Source organism: Geospiza fortis, unplaced genomic scaffold, assembly GCF_000277835.1.
Source record: "Geospiza fortis unplaced genomic scaffold, GeoFor_1.0 scaffold265, whole genome shotgun sequence".
Classification (NCBI taxonomy): Eukaryota; Metazoa; Chordata; class Aves; order Passeriformes; family Thraupidae; genus Geospiza; species Geospiza fortis.
In genome coordinates, this window is record NW_005054393.1 from 1,729,943 (window position 1) to 1,749,943 (window position 20,001).

The 20,001-nt window shown below is 38.3% G+C and overlaps 1 protein-coding gene across 2 annotated transcripts in view; it reads right to left on the reverse strand.

The window, feature by feature from the left end:
* Positions 1-20,001, reverse strand: part of GLI3 (GLI family zinc finger 3) — a 206,277-nt gene that overhangs the window by 183,427 nt on the left and 2,849 nt on the right. For both annotated transcript variants that reach the window (XM_031060865.1, XM_005425692.3), the window contains exon 2: positions 8,261-8,423. In XM_031060865.1, coding sequence (XP_030916725.1) covers positions 8,261-8,384 — 124 coding nt within the window. In that variant the 5' untranslated portion in view covers positions 8,385-8,423. The remainder of the gene's footprint in view (positions 1-8,260; positions 8,424-20,001) is intronic.

Sequence of the window (20,001 nt, forward strand, 5' to 3'; positions counted from 1 at the left end):
GAGAGAACGCATGGTCTACAATACTAACTTCAGTTTCAGCAATTTATCATCCCATCTTAGGAAAAACTGCATCAGTATAAACCTGTTCTATTTAACAGAACAAAAAAAATCCCCTTAGTTTGGGACATCTGTGTGCATTTTCAAGCTATTGCATTTGTGGGACTTGAGTTTCCACTTGGCTGCATGTGGAACATGCATGAAAAGTCGCACTAAATGAATGGAAAACAGCATATTTTAAGTGGCTGGCATGTGCAAAGAATGTGCTCCTGTATAGCAAGACTCCAGTTGACTGAAGGCACAAGATGAGGACCTGCTTTTTGATAACCTGACACTTAACGTCTTATAAGCAAATTTTCAAATGATCTGCAGAAAACCCAGTATTTCCTGTATGCTTCTTTTTCAAAGTGCCTCTGCAAACTTGAAATATGCATTCATCAGTAGGTCCAGATCACATTTACAAGCAAATCTTTTTTCTGACTTCCCAGCCTTATGAGCAAAAATAGAATCTGCAAATTAAATTGTGACCATTTGCAGTATACATCAAAGGCAAACACTTTTAATGGGAAATAAGATAATAACACAGCACTAAAAATCCATCTCAGTCCCTTTTACTTGGGATGTCAAAAGAATGCATCTCCCTCCCCTTCCACTCTCACCCCAAAATAACGAGATATGGCTTGGAAAGAATACAGAAAATGTAATTTTAATATGGCACCTTCTTTACATAATCACAGACTCTACCCTTCCTTAGCTCATTTCTCCACTTATTGGCATATGTATTTAGTAATAATTTCTATGTAAGCAGAAGCCGAAGTTTTGATTCTTCTACAAAAGAAGAAAAAAAAGAAATGGGGGAAGTAAATAGAAACATACAGAGCAGGGATATAATCAAATGCAACACTGATTCCTGATTATTTCCTTTTAACTGAAGACAGATATGAAATAGAAAACAACTAGAAAAGATGAATGCCATTTGAAAACCTGTTAAGTAATTTAATCACTTCAACTGCCTTAATTTACACCATTCAGATCATAAAGCCAAATACAGTGCCTGCCAGAAGGGTTGCCTAGCTTTAAGACAATTAGAAGGATTTCTGAAAATTCTTTTTTATTTACCGTAGAAGATCATCTGCTCTGCATAGCTCCTTCACTTCTCTTTTTTGGGACCCAGGATCCAGAAGTTTTTTGCCTTAAAGTGCCTCTTTCAATCCTTCCAAGCAGCCTGGCACCCATTTGTGTTGACACCCATTTCCAGCAGCTGGGAGGAAGATGCCATCACTTGGAGCAGCAGTGCTGTTGCCACACAGCCTCCCCACTTTGATGACACAGGCTGGCACAGAAGTGCAAGGTCTTTACTTTTAGGGTATCTTCCCCTGAGATTAGCACTTGATGGCAGCGAGTTAGCCTTTTTTGGAAGGCTAACAGAATCACTGACGTTTCAGCTGCCAGCAGCCTTTTTTTCTCTAAAAATCAAACCTCATGTTTGCTTCCTCCTCACCAGTACTGTGGGCTGTAATGGCTGAATTTTTTGAATTCTGACTGACACTAGACTCCTGCACAGCACAAGATACAGAGCATGGTACCACCACCATACTGCAGAAACACAGTTTAAACCCTTTTTATGATTATTACTTCTGTGTCAAAACCCAGGTACAATTTTCATATGGCTTCTTGGGTGTTTTAGGGTTGAGTCTTTTTTTGTTGTTGTTTTTCAGGAAAAAAACTCCCCAGTGTAAAATTTCCTAAATTTAACCTCCACCTTGAACAGGTGGCAAGCTTCTGCTGCTAACTAATGTTTTCTCCTGATTCCACCTCATGTTATCCAGCAGGATGTTAAGTCATTACTTACTGATTACAGTGATTGCAGGGATAAGCCACTCAATCATCTCTTTCTGGAACTTGCAAAGGGATACAGGAGGATTGACATTTAATATCCCTTATGCTATTAACCACTGCAGGGAGGGGAGAGAAGGGGGGGAAAAAACGAGGGAAATCTCAGCAGAATTAATGAAGCAATACTGTATTGCACTTGCAGATCACTGGGTTTAGAGTGGGGTACGTGTACAGCTGGCTCACTGAGGAACAACACTAGAAAATAGTATCAGGCAGAATGAGTTATTACAGTCTACAATAAGCCATAACTTGATGACTGAAATTTTATTAGCAAGCATAAAGGACCATGGGTACATTACTCCAAAAGAATGTGTATTTAATCAGCTACTCACACCAGATTACAATACACCAAGACATGCAGTCCCCATTTAATTACAACCTCCAACACTTTCATTTCCAATACTTCCAAGCATCAGGGTAGCCTATTCTCCCCTAGGAAAAGTACCTTCTTTTAAGTTTATCCTCTTACAACCTGGCTGCAAATATTAGAACAGAATAGTATAAAAAATCTTACAAGTTTAGGTCTTTGCCCTTATTTTTCTGGGCTACCACATGTGGCCAGTCTACCCTTAACTTTCATGCTGCTCTACACCACTTGTAGATAGGGATTACTTGCAGTATTTGTCTTGCTGAAAAAGAAATTTGTCAGAAAAATATGAACACAGAAGTTAACATTTCCAGCATCTAAAACTACAGGATGTTGCTTCCTCCTTGACCTGAAAATGGAAGTGAAGAGGGCCCCTCCATCCCCTTTGATTTCAGGGGAAGAGGATGGCATCTCCTGATGACTTTGTAGAATCAGGTCTCATATAATCAATTCAGGGCTCAATTTACAAGTCACTAAAATAGTACAGGCAATGTTTCTTGATACCTAACAACCTCTTTTGAACCCTGACCTCTCAACAGGACCCTGAGCACATGAGTCCAACAAGGGGGCCAAGAATGGGTATTATGATTAACACCTATTTTATGGTGAGGCTTGAAAGCAAGCAGCAGGACAAGCAACCAACTGAAAGTTTAAACAGGAAATGTGATTCTTATGGGGTTGCAGACTGCTGAATACTTCCTTCAAACAACCCTGAAAGTACTAGGAAGAAGGAAAAAAAAGAGACCTAGATGAAGCTGGCTCTTCTTCTGAAAGAATCAAAGTGGACACATGAACTTCCTCTCATTTATTCATCTATCAAGCTTGGTTTTAAGTTACATCATCATTAAGATAATAATTTCTGCTTTCTATCACTTTAAAGTATGTTCTCAATAGCTATCTGATTCTGATAAAGGTAGTCAAGTCCCCAACCTACATATGTTTATAATTAACTTTTTTTTAAGGCAGAGTAATAGGTTAATAAGAAGTATCAGATTACACTGGAACAAGCTCATGGGTCAAAAACTAGACAAAACATATCAAACTGAAAATAAGTGCTTGGTTGTCAGACACTGAAAGAGCTCCTATACAATAACTGCATTGTTTTAATGAAATATTAAAAACATCAGTTTTGAGCCTAAATGTCCAAAAGAGAAAATTATTCAAGTGACCAACAAAATTCACAAGCCAAACAGTAAATAAATCAGGATTGAATATAACATCACAATTTCCTAATGTTCTCCAAGCAATGCTGTGAAGTGCAGTCTTGCCTTGTACAACTATCAGTTCAGTCCTTACAGAAATTCCCTCTACTTTTCTGAAATTAAGGCAAAAAAAGTTAATTATATCTATGGTACATATTAAGTGAAAAAAACAAGCGGCATTGAGCTGAGGGCTATGTGAAGTTAGTATGGGTTTTTTAAGCAATGCCTTTAAGGAAGCACCCTAAGAGTAAATCCAATTCACCTGCAAAACAGAACGAAGAGTCAAAGCAGCCAGCCTGCACTGAAGCCACTGCCTAATTGTAAGCATGCAAATACCCACATTCTTAGGGCAAACAGAACTAGTCCCGTGGCTAAAGCAAGTCATTTGCTTAAGTTCATCAGACTGGAGTTCATGACTTTACTGCAATGCTTGGGAAGGCTGGCAACTCCCGGTGCGGGGGCATCAGGAGGGCACTGCACCAGTGCAAGCAGCACAGCTGCACAGGCAGGGCATGGCAGCAAGCAGTTTTCTGCTCCAGCACTGCAGCACTCAGCCTGACATATGGACTTGGCATGCTGTGGTCTCAGACAGCTCGTCCGTCAGGCTGTGAGGCACAGGGGCCGAGAGCAGCACGGAGGAGGAGCAGATGAGAACAAGCCTTCACACGGGCATTCATCACAATGCAGCAAGACAAGGCACTGGGCAGACTCCTGCAACATTTCCAGCATTCACCTGATGATTTCTTTCTAACCCTGGAATTACTTGAAATTACAGGAGGTACTGCATGATCCACCAGGGTCTAGCAAGGCAGGTTTTGTGAACTGCAACACCAGACAAAGGCTCTCCAATGGGAGCACAGAACTAATGGCAATGAGTTTATCAATGGATACCACCCTTAAGAAAGCCATTCTTTGCATAACTTGATAGAAACCCGAGTGTGCATGCAGCAACCTTCAGAACAACCTAAATCCACGCTCTGACATGGTAAGGAACAGAGTGCTTTGTTTCCAGAGAAGTGGCACAAATGTGCATATAAGACAAGACCCAACAACACAGCCCCGTTAGCCAGGTGGTCCAGGGCACTGGCCTCTACTCCAGTGTAATGAGTGGCACAGCCATGACATAAACATGATTTATTTGTTGTTATTACCTTGCCAAAGCACATCAGCCTGAGGTTATCAAATCCCATCAAACACAAAACTAAGCTTACTTTATGTGCTAGCACAAACTTTTTCATTCATACAGCCTTTTGTGAATTAACATCTCCATTAGCAGTTTTCTTTAGCAGTTTTTGTCCCCATGGATATTAGTCTAGCAGTAAATATAGCAGTCAAACAAAGGATGAAAAGGAGCAATGCTAGTAAGCTGCACACAGTTTGTTTGAGACACACAAAATGAAACACAAAGAAGAAAAAAAACCAAAAGCTTGCAAAAGTGAATTTAAAACATGTAAGAGTGGTTCCACTCAGAATTAATGTGCACCTAAGATTTTTCTTATTACATTTCCTTTTACATAGTAGTCATTACAAATTATGAATTTTTTTTTTAATTTTTCATCACATGTATTTTAAAAGAAGTTTCAATTTGCTCCAGTACATGTATTGTCCTGGAGCAAATTTTAATGGCTTAGTTAAAAATCCTGAAATTTAGGGGTTTATAATGGAAATGCTGGCAGGTCCGTATCTAACACATTGCAAGCATCTTGGCAATACAGAGCTTGTAGTCAGGTGAGTGCAGCAGAAATCTTTATGGCATTAAGTATTGACAGGAACTCAGCAGAAGTGGTAAACTTGTAAACTGTGGCCCATGCCTGCTCAGTGCTTGAGACTACAGAGCAGCTGGTACCATCCAAAGGACACCCTTAGTCTGGCCCTCAGAACTTCTACTGCATTGTTCAGGTCAACACTGAACAATGAGCTCCCCTTCCAGCTCACCTTTCCCACTTTCTTTCCCTTGCATCTAGATTTACACCAGACTCTTCAACACAGAGTCTGCACAACATGTGATTTAAAAGTTTTCCACACTCACTAGCCATATTAACATAGATCCTGCTCCTGGGTGTGTCACTTATTTCTGGGAGTTGCTGAAATAATGGCATTTTCTTTGTTTCTTCGTGACTGTATATTTTGCATAAAAGCTATAACTAGCAGCTGTCCATCTGTTTATGATCCAAGTTCTGAGACCTTCAGAAGACAGAGAGATACTGAGAAAATACTTGTCTGTACCTCACTCCTCAGACAGATATCAATAAAACTTTACCCTGCAAACTTTGTTAATTCATGAGTTGTCCAGAAGTATAGAAGCACTGAAATTAGACATGACTATGAGGTGACATTGGTATGATAGGCAGATGTTGCTCTGCAATGACATCAGTCTTCTGAGAAGAATAGCAGGGATCATTCTGTCCTTTTGTTATTTTTAAGGGTACCTTACCTTGTTTAACAGAACATTCAAATGCAAATCACAACATTTAACATTACCACAGCCCTTTGCAAAAAAAAAAAGAGGCACTGAATCGATAAAAGCTGCATGTTTTGTAGGAGTGGTGTCTTATAGCAACTGATGATGTTCCTGTAGTAATACTCATTCCAGCATTAAAGAATAAAAGATGCAAATGCGATGCAAGCTCCAGCTTTCATGCAAATTGTCCCTGTAACCAAAATTCATTATCATGACAATCACATCTGCAAGAAGCAAAACTTTTAAAACACTGCAAGAGTAAAACTTACATTTAAGTCCCTAAAGTTTTTGTAATAGTGTTTGTTTTGGTACATGCTCCGCAAGTCTCTAGACTAAGAGGAAATTTTTCATATTAAAGAAGGAATCGAATTTTTTATCCCTTTGAAGGCCAGCTCTGCATCTCTAGAAAGCCTTGTTTCTCTGTTATGCATGAAGGTAGATTAGAAACCCAAACCCTGGAGATCCTAATGACTTTCTTAAATACAAAGACTAACAATGCCAACACTTACCCACCATAAACAAAGTTAACTGTGATTGACTTAAGAAAAGGAAGTCTTGGGCCCCAGGATGTGTTGGCATCCATTGGCATCTCCTTCCATTCATTAGTAGGAGATAATTCAGTGACACAGCCATTCATTAGACTTGAAGTCTTTCCAGCTCTTGGGAGTTTGATGACCCTGCTTTGCAGTAACACTCCCCATAGGTGAAGCATGTAGTTAAGAACCAAAACTACCATTAAAGAAAGAAAATTACTTGACAACACGGTAGATCAGTGTCAGAATTAGGCAAAAACATCTTGAAGGCTTTCATTTTAGCCCTCTAAATCTACATGTTTACCAATAACATTCAAGCTAGCCCAAACAGTCAGAGATGAATGTTTGAGTACAAACCCCTGACACATCAAAGAATATGCATATGTGTTTAACTGTGCATCTGCTTGAAAATTGGGGCAATGTGGAAAATCCTATTATCGATTAAAAAAAATACAATGGGGGCCTCTTCAGCTCACGTGAACCACTGTAATTCTATTGACAGCAACGGATCTGTGCTGACTTACACCAGCTGAGGATCTAATTTCATATGCCTTAGAAAACTGATGCAACCTTTCCCATTGTGACTCAAGGGTTTTTATACTCTCATGGGGATCAACTCCATCTAGTAGGTCAGCAGGTGTTGAGTCTGCTTTGAATCTGAAGTCCAGTCACACAGGAGGATACTGGGACATGTGCCATCTAATTTTTAATAACCCATGGACATTCCTCTCTAGTATGGCTGTAGGATTCATGTATTTTCTCCTGTAGTCTAGTGGGACATAACCTGTTTCTTTGAGAAAGCAAAAACCCTCTATTCAAGATATAAAAGTGAGAACCTGACCTGGAGGACCACAAGCCCAGATAAGTGAGCATGATGGAAACAGAAAGTGGGAACTGGAAATGTTTTGCCAGAAATACACCAGGACCACAAAATATACAGAAAGGCATTTTCTACTTCTCACCATAACTAGACCAATTTGTAAAAAAATAGCAGTTACACTACAACTATCCAAATCCACAGGTCTGCCCACACCATTTCATGCAATTTTCTTTTCTAAGGCAACAGGAGTTTTGCATTAGTAGGAAACAATATGCTCAGCCCTCTTACACCAAACAATGAAAAGGTCTATGGCTGGGTTAGCTCACACTCTTCTGAGAGGCAGGGAATATGTAAAATTGTCAACTGAGATATACTCTCTGGGGAGAATTAAGCAAACTACTCCAGTTTTGCAAATCCACAAGCTGTACATTCACAACTTTGAAATTAATCCACCAGAGGATACACACTTAGCTTGATGTCTTGTTCTGGGCATTAAGGGACTTTGGTTGGGTGGGACAGGGTGGGACAGCCCTTTCTGAGAAGGAAGTTTATTTGTAAAAGAAAAGAAAAAAACAAAACCCTTTGCCAATAATTTTGACAGACCTACTTCTGTCTCTATAGTAATAACTAATTACCTAACTAGTGTAAGAGATTTCAATGGCCACATGCAAAGCACTTGCAGGCCCTGCCAGGCTAATCAAGACAATTTCCAAAACGCCAAAACCAGGAACTTCCTATAATAAATAACTTAGCACATTTACATCTCAAATTAGAACATCTGGAAGAAAGAGACTATGCCTGATGCCAAAACAGGCCTTATTGTATCCTACCACTTTCCACACCACCACCCCTCCTCCGTTCGTTTTCTTTAGCCTTTCTGTAGAACAAACACTGATCCAGGTGCAAATGCTCAATTCACAAGGAATGCAGAGAACATAAAATTACTGTAGCTTTGGCTGCTAGTAAATCCCTGCTGTTACTCACCATTGGAAGTTGTGCTGGAGGCAACAGCTTTCTCACTGACATCTGTTCGACTGGAGCATTTCACGATGGAATTCTCCACTTTTTTCTTCTCAGTTGTGGCAGAGCTATGGGACTGCGCCTCCATGATGACTTCTCATTACTTCAGCTCTCCTTGCACTAATACCTGAATGAAACAAGAGTCATAAACTCTAAAGACTGTTTGAAAGCTTAGCCAAAGTCTTCTCACCCCTGTCACCTGAAGAAGAGCCTGGAGCACAACTGAATTAGCAGTTCACAGTTCTGTAAGCTCATCAAATCATGTTTGCATGCATGAATTCCTAAGGAATTTAAAGAAATACTAACACCAAAACTTAGGCATGTTTGCCTTTAAAGAGAATCAGCATCCCAAACCACTATGCTGTTCAAACAGCATAGGCAGGTCCACTTTTTTCAATTTTGTGAGGCTTTAATGGATCCAAAGGGAAAAAAAGGACAGTATTTTTCTCTTCTACCCAGAGCACTTTGGAACAAGGCAAAAAAGGAAAAAAAAAATCCAGAAAATCAAGACAGACCTTCATGTTGACTCTAGAAGCCAAATATTTAAATTTCAACATTCAGGGTGTTGGAACACACTGCCTCAGGAATTATCCTGTCTATCTCTACACCTTGTTACTCATGTAAACATCTCTCACTTTGTTTGTTCAGAAATCTAACTCAAACAAAATTGTATTGGCGAAACACCCCGAAAACCACAGGGAAAGACAAACATTATTGCTGGTGGCAGATAATTAGATCACTTTCTTTTGCATGAAAACGCTGGAAATAGAAAGCTCTGTAGAGGTGTGTATCTGGTTATTTTGCCTTTCCTGGATGTTCTCAGTGTCATCTCCAGTGATACATTAATTTAATATCCCACAAATAATTTCTCCCTCTTCTCAGATATTTTACATTCCTGATGGAAATACGAGAAGCCCAAAAACTTGCAAAAGGATATCGCTGCTTGTGCAGCACTGCAGGCACACCAGGCCCCAAGACTGCAGGGATCTTAGGCTGTGAAGGATGCAAACATTAGGAACCAGTCTGCAGCTTAACTTGATGCACACCTGTCTGTCCAAGTTAGCTTTATGCAAATCATCAATATTCAGCGCACATCATGCTCAGAACCAAATAACTTGGTACTTTTGTAGTTTGAATATTAATCTATGCAACAACAAAAATAATAATTAGTTTTCTGCTCTGGGCAACACTGCTTGGTAGTCAAATGGGTCTAAAATGGAAGGAAGTCACACTCTTCTAGGACACCATTTAAATAAAATTTTCAAAAGGCTTCAAAAAGCCACAAAGTATAATGAAGTGTAATTATATTAGCAACCTGTTTCCCAAATTCTGACAGTCAAAAAAAAAAAAAAAAGAAGAAACAACACCAAACCAAAAAAAAGGCAATTCATCACAAACACAGCTGTCTAATAAACCTTCCCCTTCCCACCTTCCTAGTAGGAGTTCTTTTTAATAGTACAATAAAACACTCCAAAGCCTCATTGTTATACAGTAGGGATCAAAGTAGAGCCCAATCACTAAATGAATCATTATTTAGCCAGGCAGCACAGCCAAGAAACTGTGCTAGATACTAGAGACTCTCTGTCACTGACCTACTGTCTAAACTTTCACAAGGCATTTTTCTTCCCTTCAGTTTCCTGCTTGCTAAAAACAGGAATAACAAAACTCTGCCTGCCACAGAAGACGACTTGTAAGACTACTCTCAAGATCTATCTGTGAAAGTGCTATAAATATTATTGTGATCTGTGAAACAACTTCCTACCAAAACACTAAGGGGAATGTCAGGTGTCTTCAAGCAGAGAGTAGGAGATATCTAACAATACTCAACTTTTAACAGCCCTGACTTCTACCCAGCAATGCACAAGGCACCTTGAAGAAAGATCTCACGTGAGCTTTGTAAACAGCAGCTTTCCAAATTTTCATATGACTTCTTCCTCCTTCCCTTTGCACACCTCATGCAAGGGCATCCCCAGTTTAGTAATTTAGCTCAAATATCTAGCTTTTCAGTCTCTTGCATTAGTAGAGAGGGAGAAGGGTGACACTGCTGCCTAGTTGCTCACTCCACACTGAGAGAAAGATGTTTGTTTTCTCTATACAGCCCTGGCCACATGAACACCAAAACCTGCCTCTACACAGCTTCCAACTACTGCATGAGTGAGTCCCTCAATGTACCCTCCTATCTTCTGGCTAACCACCTTTGAGTTATTTAACATTCTCTCAAATTAATTATTTTCTATGCATCTCTGAAGGAACTAAAATGCTATACATCTTCAGTTGTGGTTATTTTTCTTCCATTGCCTTCTAAGGGCCAAGACTGCTATTGAGGCAGCATCTTCATTTACACCAAAGAGTATGACTTTGAAAACTTGCAAGATAAAGCTGCAGAACTCATCCCCCTTTTTGTTTGGTCGTTGGTTCACAAGCATGTTGATTTTGACTTAAAATCATGAAAGGAAGCAATTACACTCCCTATTCAACTAGAAAGGAAGAAGCCACATACTCTGCCTCCACAAGGCCTGTAGAGTGGCACGAAACATTTGGGAAGAGATCACAAAAATTATGACAGGTATCTAAAGTGGTTCCACTGCCTCGTGCCACACAGATATCTATGCAGGTATGTGCAAGGAGCTTTCACTTATCTCCACCTCCTTCCCCTCTCCATCATGGCAGTACCTCCATTACAAACTGATCCTACCACTTCTCAGAAAAGAAGGTAATGCAGGTACTTTAAGGAGTTACCATGTCCTTAATCTCATAAAAAGCATCTTTGGGGAATCTGCAATTCAATAGCAAAATGTGGCTGGTCAGACTGACATCATCCATTCTCTTGGCTACCTTATTTCTTTCCCCAACAGCCTGCCAATGAGATGTTTCTGGCGCTTTGGGGTCATCTTTACTGGAAAAAAGAATAGCAGACAGAATTCCACATTCTTCATCAGTCTCTATCACTTCTCTGTTTTATGCTACCTGGTGTGGACTGCAGTACAGAACAGAGGCCTAAAGCAGCACTTAAATTTTTGGACAGAAAATTGCAGAACTGGCCAAGAACTAATATAAACATCTGCTCTTGGTTCATCTATTCTGGTTCATGTCTACTCAGTTTACATTCAGAAGGCTGCTTTTATTCATGTCAGAATGAAAGAGGGAACAGCACAAGAGTAAACTTTCTTACTCACCCTGCACCACGAGCCAGTGGCCCCAGGGCTGCAGGCCTTTCCCCCTGTGCCTTCCTTCCTCTGCTCCCAACCTGCACACACACACACATGCGCGCGCACACACACACACACACACATGGCACAGACACCTGCAAGAATTCCTGCCTATCCACCATCAATGGTGGTGCGCATGGTTGGGAAGGCACGGAAGGCCAGAAGAGATGGCAGGACTAATAATTAGAGGGATGTGGCTTGTTATGTTTTGCCAAGTATACCCCTCAGGGAAGCAGACATCAGGAGATCAATGTGGTGCCCCAAAAATCTTTTTTTTTTTTCCTGAAGACTTCCTTAAGACTAAGATGAAAATACAAGCCAGACACACATCTTCTAGAATCATTCTCCTTAAATTTGGCTAATTTTTATTTTTTCTGAGAAACTGTTCCAAAATATGGGAGCTGCAGTTCACGAAAAAAAAAGTCTAAGGTTATGTAAAGATTTCTTTCCACAGTTTGTTAACCCCTTTCAAAAAGCATTCTAAAAATCAGACAGCCTGACATCATCTCCACATTAAAACACAAAGTGGTTTATATTAGGGCGTATGTGTGTCTCTCTCCAGCGTGTGGGTCAGTGACTTTCCTGTTCCTGCCTCCAGGCCTGAGACAATCTGTATCTATTCGCAGCAAGGAGTCCCACTTTCAAAAAGCTGAAAGCGAGTTTCACTGGCTATCCCGCATTTCCATGTGCATATGAAAGGCAAGAAAATGCTATAACAGTATATGGGCAAAAGCCTGAACTTCCATAGGTAAATAGAGGGATAAACATTCCTTCCCAAAAGCAAACATTCGTGGCTTTTTCCCATTCAGCCATGCTTGAACCTTTTGTAATTTCCCTGAAGCCTGAACCCACTCCGCAATTAATTCCAGATCCCCATTTTAAACCTTATCCCTCTCAAAACAGTAACCTGCCTGCAGGTGTGTCTCCTCTTTTTAAAATATAAATGCAAACCTTCCCCAATTGTGTATTATATTGGAAGAATTTTAGGAACACGCTACTGGAATGAACTAGTTAAATGAGGAAAACTGTCTCTTTTAAAAGGAGTGTAAATAAATCACAATATGTTGGAAACTTATTTAGAACAAAAAAAATCTTTCAAGTAACTTAATATTATGTAATTTCTGATCCTTATGTATGTTGGTTATAAAACTGTGCCTTATAGTAGTAAAAATGATCATATTAATATAATGAGGAGGAAAAAACTCATATCTCTTTGTTCATTTACTCACAGTCCAAACTAACCAAAACCAGTGGAGCAGCCCTGTGCTCGGAAGAACAAGAAACTTGATCCTTTCTGAACAGACATTTCAATTTTCCAAGAAATCTTCATTCTGTATCACTTCTCTTCTCTGAACTACTTTTCAAATCATTTTATTTATACTGCATACATTAATTTTAAAGACCAGACCATGCAGATATTTATTGCTAGTAATAGGCTCACTGACTTCAACAAGATTGCTTGCTTTGGTCAAAGTGCTGAAGTGTAAGCATTTAAAATTCTCAATTTGCATGTTAAGACTGGTTTATGTTTCTTGCGAACTTAAACCTTCTGCCTTTCTTTGCTTTATTTCAATTTTTTGAGGAGTATCTTTTAACATGTTGAATTAAAAAAATAAAAAAGAAACAAGTAAAACCTTTCCCTGTTTTACTTGATGCTGCTATAGTTGTATTCAATTCATTAACAAGTGGTTTGCATCCGCTGAGAAGAGCTGTCTGAAATAGCAGTGTCACAGCATTCATCATCATTACATCAGCAGTAGGGAAGTTCATACTGATTGCTATCAGCAACCAGAGTGCCCCAATCAGCGTGCAAGCAAACATAGCATGTTTAATTTTTCAGAAATGACTCTGGGTAGTTAGGGTGTTCATAGGTACTACTTTGATCCACACTACTGGAAGCAGTCTTTGGGGATACAATACATCTTGAACAGCACAACTGTATGAAAGTGAAAAACACAAGGGGAGGCATGAAGAACAATCAGGAAATTACAGTCTCTCTCAACCATAAAGGACCCTTTATCAATTTTATCAACAAGGGTTGCACCGTTCCTTGGGATTATTTAAGGATAAAAAAATGCATCTTGTTCAGCTACATTCAAATGCAAAATTTATATGAGACAATCTTTAGCTGTTATATGGGAGCTATTTCGCACTGATTTATACAGGCTTGATTCAGGTACATTTAACTTCCAAAACCCACCTAGATTTCAGTATTGCTTTCTATCAAACCTGCTGGCAAAGCTGCACTGACAAAGTTACCACTGACAGAACCTGATGAAAAATGTTCAAGTGCTCAGACATTTTAAGAAATATCTCCCAAATGTAACATTAACCTCTTGCTATCTCTCACCACTTTCGTAATAGCTATAGAAACTAACTAACCTGTATATTTTTAGAATAGTTTTATCCTTTCCTAATTCCTTGTAAGCTAAACCAGAATTCTGCAACCTTCATTAACTACTCCAGGGTAAACTTTATTTAGGTTCCTCCCTGTTGAGACAACTACTCACAGTAAGACTAATATAAACACCACAAAGAGTCTTATATCCACATTATAAAACCACAACAAACAATCAGTTGTGGGGGGGGAGGGCAAGGTATCTTCTATTTCACAATACCTATCTCCATTTCAGTTACGTGCATGATCTAGCGAAAGAAAGAAAGAAAGAAAGAAAGAAAGAAAGAAAGAAAGAAAGAAAGAAAGAAAGAAAGAAAGAAAGAAAGAAAGAAAAAAAAAATTGTTTGACAGAATGAAAAATACCCCAAGTTAAGAGATACTACATTTATTAATACAATCTTTCCAAATTCATTACTATCTGCTGTCTTTTCCTTGTTCCTTCCCTTTGATTTCTTTCCCCCCATAAAGAATGAAAAACAACTAGACCTAAAGCCTGGTTAATGACGATCTGATCTGCTCCTGATAGGTTAAATAGCTTGTGGCAACAATAGCGGAGAATCACAAACACAAAGGCAATCAGCTAGGCAAACCAGTGCTATTAGCATTCTTGTGATTAAGATCCTAAGTGAGAAAATATTCTATGGTGTACACTGAACTTCTGATTGATTGTAAGAGTCTCTCGACTCCAGGGGTATTATATATTTGCTTATGTATTTCAGCTACAGATAAACTCAGCTACCTAAAAGTTCTGAAATTATTTTAAACATACACGTACAATAGTATCAATAAATGGCACTTTCTACTGAGGCACCACCTCAGTTGTTTTAAACACACATCAACCACACAGCCTTACAAGTAGATTACATCGACTTTTGTTTTTCGGATTTAAAAAGCTGATAAGTATAACCCCAATTAAAACTATTACTTCAACAGATTAAACTGTATCTAAAAAAAGCAGATTTCTGCCAGGAAAGAGATGATTCATTTTCACACTCAGCAAACAGAACTTAACTTGGATAACAACTGAAGAATTCAGGTCAAACTGTCCATCTCCAACTAGTCTATCTCTCACAGAAGCTGCTGTTCGGGAACATGCAACCCAAAGCTGAGGGAGACAGAGCCCAGACTTAGAGGTTTTACAATTCAGATACGATATATCCTCTGAGGTAAAATGTTATAATCAATTCACTGTCTGAGAGTCTTTACAATAAGGAACTAAACTTTAAGAGAAACAAATTAACAAACCCCACAACAAAAACAAAACAAATCAGGTCATTAACTCTGCATTTAAGCATTTGTTATTTTAATCACATGGTCTTGGGTTTCCTTTATTCCTTTTTTGATTCTCTTACAAACTCTCTAAATACAATGGAAAGAATAAAGTTTATTTCTTAAAAAATAGAAAGTGCTACATATCTTTCAAGTCTCAAAATATTTCAATATATTTGGGAAGTGGAGTGTGCCTAAAACTAGTAATGCACTTACCCTGGAGAATCAGAACTCTTTCCAATTAAACTACCTAATATACCTCAGAAATTCAGAATACACTGTGTTATTGCTTGTTTTGCAATCCTACTTGTTCTTGTGCTTCAAATTCTGCTGCAGGAAAAACTCTAATAATTATGTCAAAGTAAGATTAGCTGTGAAAGAATTAGCACAAGGGGAAGGAAAAAAAATCTCCTGTGGACTGTACTGCTTGTAGCAATAGGTTACAATGAGGGGCGACACTTCAAACTTCCCTACCAAGCCCACACTCTCTTTTTGCCCGTCTTTCTTCAGGAATTCAGCAGCACTAAATCCAAAACAAACTTAAGTAACAGTGCAGTGACTTCCTTTGGAAACACATTTGTTTTATGCAACCTGGATTTTGGTTCATTCATATGCTCAAGATCTGAAAGGCCAGGAGTATTCTTAGAGAACAAGGAGGGAGACAACAGCAAGAGTTGTTGTATGGAAAACATAACTCTATGACTTTCTCTGTTGATGCTGTTCCTAGGATAATCATGGTGACAATACAGGCTGTTTTTTTCTTTGCCTTCTTAGCTTGGTAAAGAAAATTACAAACATCTGTAACGGATGTGCTTTGCACCACAGTCAAGTAAGTAGTCACTATAACTTTGACAGAAAAATGCAGAAATACTCTAATTTCAAGTACTGGAGCTCAACATACCAGTGAAATGACCACTTTCTTCACACTTTTTGTTTTATCTCATCAATTTCAACAGATGAAAGATTCCTTAGAAACAAAACTAGATCTATATATCAATGTCAATCTATACAGGAACTGAGCTCAAGGAAGAATGTATTTAATGTACATCTATTGCAAAGATGTGCCTTCTGTTCCCAACTTATGATATGCAAATGAAAGAAGAAAAGACTGTATTCCATATTTTACAATTAGCATTTTAAACCAAGATCAAAGGAATCAAGTAGAATGTTTTTTGAAAGTGCCATGTTTTGATCACAGTCCCATTCCTGGAATCCTGTTTATGTCCTCAGCACACTCTCAGGTTAAGGGATGCCTTCATCCAGAATTTCATGTTCTAACCCAACACAGATGTTTTAACATATAAATGAGTGAGGAAATCTCCATATATCCAGGAAGACCTTCAAGTGTGAAATGTACTTTATAAAACTTTATCTTCAGCTTTTAAAGTTTATTTTAGGTTTTACACCTGTCTCATAACAGCAGGAAAACTGCACCATGATTCCTTCATGTTTTTGTAACTTGACAAAACACAACGGCACCACTCTGAACTGCTGTATTACAAATGCACAATCCACTTCACAATCCACTATTCTTGTTAAAACAGTGTAATCACATATAGCTGTATTATTTTCCTAGAAATAGTAAATTGAAGAGTCAAGCAAAACACCACCAAACTCCATCCTGACAGTAAAGAATCGGTAGTGCTAGGATTTCATTTTAATGTACACGGTTCAGAACAGCGTACTGAACTGACACTAACTTGATCTGTGTTTCTGACTCTTCAGTTTCAGGTATTCATACATCTTATCTAATGAAGGCTTCATTCTCTGGGCAGCTGGATGATGTATTCCTTACATGCAGTTGATTTTCTTGACATTAACAGATTTGTATGCAAAGAAAACAGAGTCTCATACAAAGCAGCAAACACTACTGGGGAAAGTTCAGCTCTAAATCACCAAAAGGTCTTTTGGGTACTTTATCCTGAACTAAATATCAGATACCAAAAAAATACAGCAACGTTCTGAGCATCAATAAAAATTAAAAAAAAAAAATAAGGCCTAATCATCTTAATGATCAGTATAAAAAATAACTTGACATTTGAGTGGCAACTTCAGCTAAGAAAATTATTCAATCAGATCTCCTTGTAGTGGATTCTGATATTATCAGTTCTGACATCCAGCAACTATTTAGAAACAAACACATTCTATCCCAACTTCTTTGTCCCTTGTTGTAATCTAAATAACCTTGCAGGAGTTTTTAACATCAGTGTATTGTCTTGTTTCTTATTTTGTTCCTAAAGAGAGAGAAACCAACTCTTCAGATCAGCAGCCAATTTAATACACTTTCAAGGTAAGGCAGGTACAATTTACATGTACAGAGTATACCACAACAAAACCACAGTATGATGCCAGCACAATCTTTAAGAAAGTTTTCCCCTAAATCTCTGAAGAAAGCAGCCTTAAAAGAAAGCAGGGATTAGAGTGAGCTGGAAGGTAGGGAAGGGACTTACCTCAAACCCAGCCAAGCGGAAATCAGAGCAGTAATTCTAGCAGTCGGCAGAGTACACTTTTAGAGCTATAATGGTGTGAAGAAGTGCTGGGCAGCATTGCCTGAAGGCAGCACTAATACACTGCTGACTAATGACTGGGCCATGCGGACAATGAATTTGGGGGTTGAAAACTAACAGAAACCGTGCCGTACCTTGACAAATGGGCTTTCAAAATATCATTCACTGAATAACCTTTAAGCACAAAATTGGCTCAAGTTCTCTCGGGAGTAATATGACACGTTGTTGGACAATAAGTATTTTCCTTTTTAATTAAAACTATTACACCGGATTCATAAACATGATTACAGTGAATAAAATATAAGAGTTAACTATTTGGCACCTAGAAAAGACCAGACTCTGAATGTGAGGGGGAAGCCATACATTCAGAAGGGTCAACAAATCCCAGGGTTAACCACCTGATTCACTGAAATTCATTCTTGGCAGAATATATTTTCCCTTCTTTGAGACGTAAAGGAGAACAAGAACTTCAAAGGTATGTTTAATGAGCTGCTATGAGCACAATTGGTTAAAAGAGGCTCAGAAATTATGTAATAAAAGCTGCATTGTGCTTAGAATTACAACTGAAAAAGTCTCATTTTAAAGAGCCCCATAAACCAAATCAAGCCTCTTATAAACTTTGTCACCTTGTGTACTGACAAACACATTAAAACAACAGAATCCCTCTTTAAAGGAGTTCCTTTTTTTTGGTGCAACTCGACTTCTAATTTGAAAATAGCAATTTTGGCTCTTTTTACAGACAGAATGAAATACTTAAAGTGTCCCTAAATTAACAAGTACCACTTGCCATAGACTGCATCGCCCTTAGCAGCTCCTAAAAACTTCAGAAAAGGATCTTAAAACAGGAAGCTTAGTGAGCTCATAAAACTGTTGTTGGAGCCAGGAACACATAGCATATTTAATCTGCAAACTGTGAGAGTCTACAATGATTTCAGCAAGATCTGAGGCATGCCCTCAAGGTTTGCTGGGATCTGGGATTAGGGAGTTGATAAGAACCCTCTACTGCCCATGGACATGTTTTTCTTCTGCAGTTAAACACAAATGCATAGAGACGTTTGACTGCTGCTTGGCGTTACTGCTCAAGTTATATAAAAGCTTTGCAGCTCCTTTTGCTGTCAATATATCAAAGTTTAAAAAAAAATCATCAAAGTGTGAAATTTCATTTAAAGTCTGCCAGTCTACAGCTCTATTTCACAGATCTATCAAATAAAAGTAAAGATGAAAAATGCACTGAAAGAACTTGAAAAGTTTGCAGCAGCACCCATGGCCTATTTTTGTTTATTCTGTCTCATTTTATTTGATTTTAAAGTATAACAAATCAATTCCCTTATAAAAATGACAGAGTCTAAAGGGAGGATATCTATAAAACCTGTGGTTAAAAGACAACTTGAAATCATTATTACTTTTGTTGAATAAAAAGCTTCCTCTGTAGCCATTTTAGCATTTTAATTGCCTAACTGCAAGCTGGCAGAAAATACCTTGAATATTCCAAAGCAACCAGAATTACTACAGAATATGAGTGCCAGAAAAACTAAAGCTTTCTTCAAAGTATTTTTTAGCTAGGGATTTACAACAACTGCATAAAGAAGAAAAGCCTGACTTTTAAGGTAATCTACTATAGTCTAAAAGCATTAACATTCCATTACTAAGGTTTTCCTGAGGATTTCATGACTCGTTGATTCACTTTTCCTTAAAGTTTGCTTTTTCTTTGTACATTTCTGTCTCCATATAGTGGAACACATGCAACACTGATCATTTAAATGTGTCCTTCCATAACTTGAAATAAACCCTGCTTTAATAGCCCTCAAATTCCTCATTTATCAGGCAAAGATGACTAACTTTTCCCTAACACTCTGCAACAAAAAAATATGCCATTCATTACTCTATGCAGACTAGAATTCAAACACACTACAGGAGTGCAGGTAATTGAATAGCTTTCCCCAAAACGAGGCAGGAAGTGTAACTGAAACTTTCATGGGTCAATATCAGTGCATACATTAATCTTGTTAAAAATTCGAGTAATCTGCAAGATGAACAAATTATAATGACGTCTCCAAACTTGAGTATTTTGGTTTTTCCAACACTATTCAGAAAAAAATATAATTTATAGCCATTGATACTTTAATTTCTTAGTTACAAACTGTTTTTGTGTTTAAAAATGAACAATCTTTCACAACTGATGATTACGTATAGCAGTAATAACTCTTTCTTGGCCACTGCACACCTTCTCAAGCCAAAAAATGTTATTCCACTTATGCAGGAAAATGCAGGTGATGTCTTTGTTTTGCAGTACTTCTACAGAAAATCTTTGGAAAACATCAT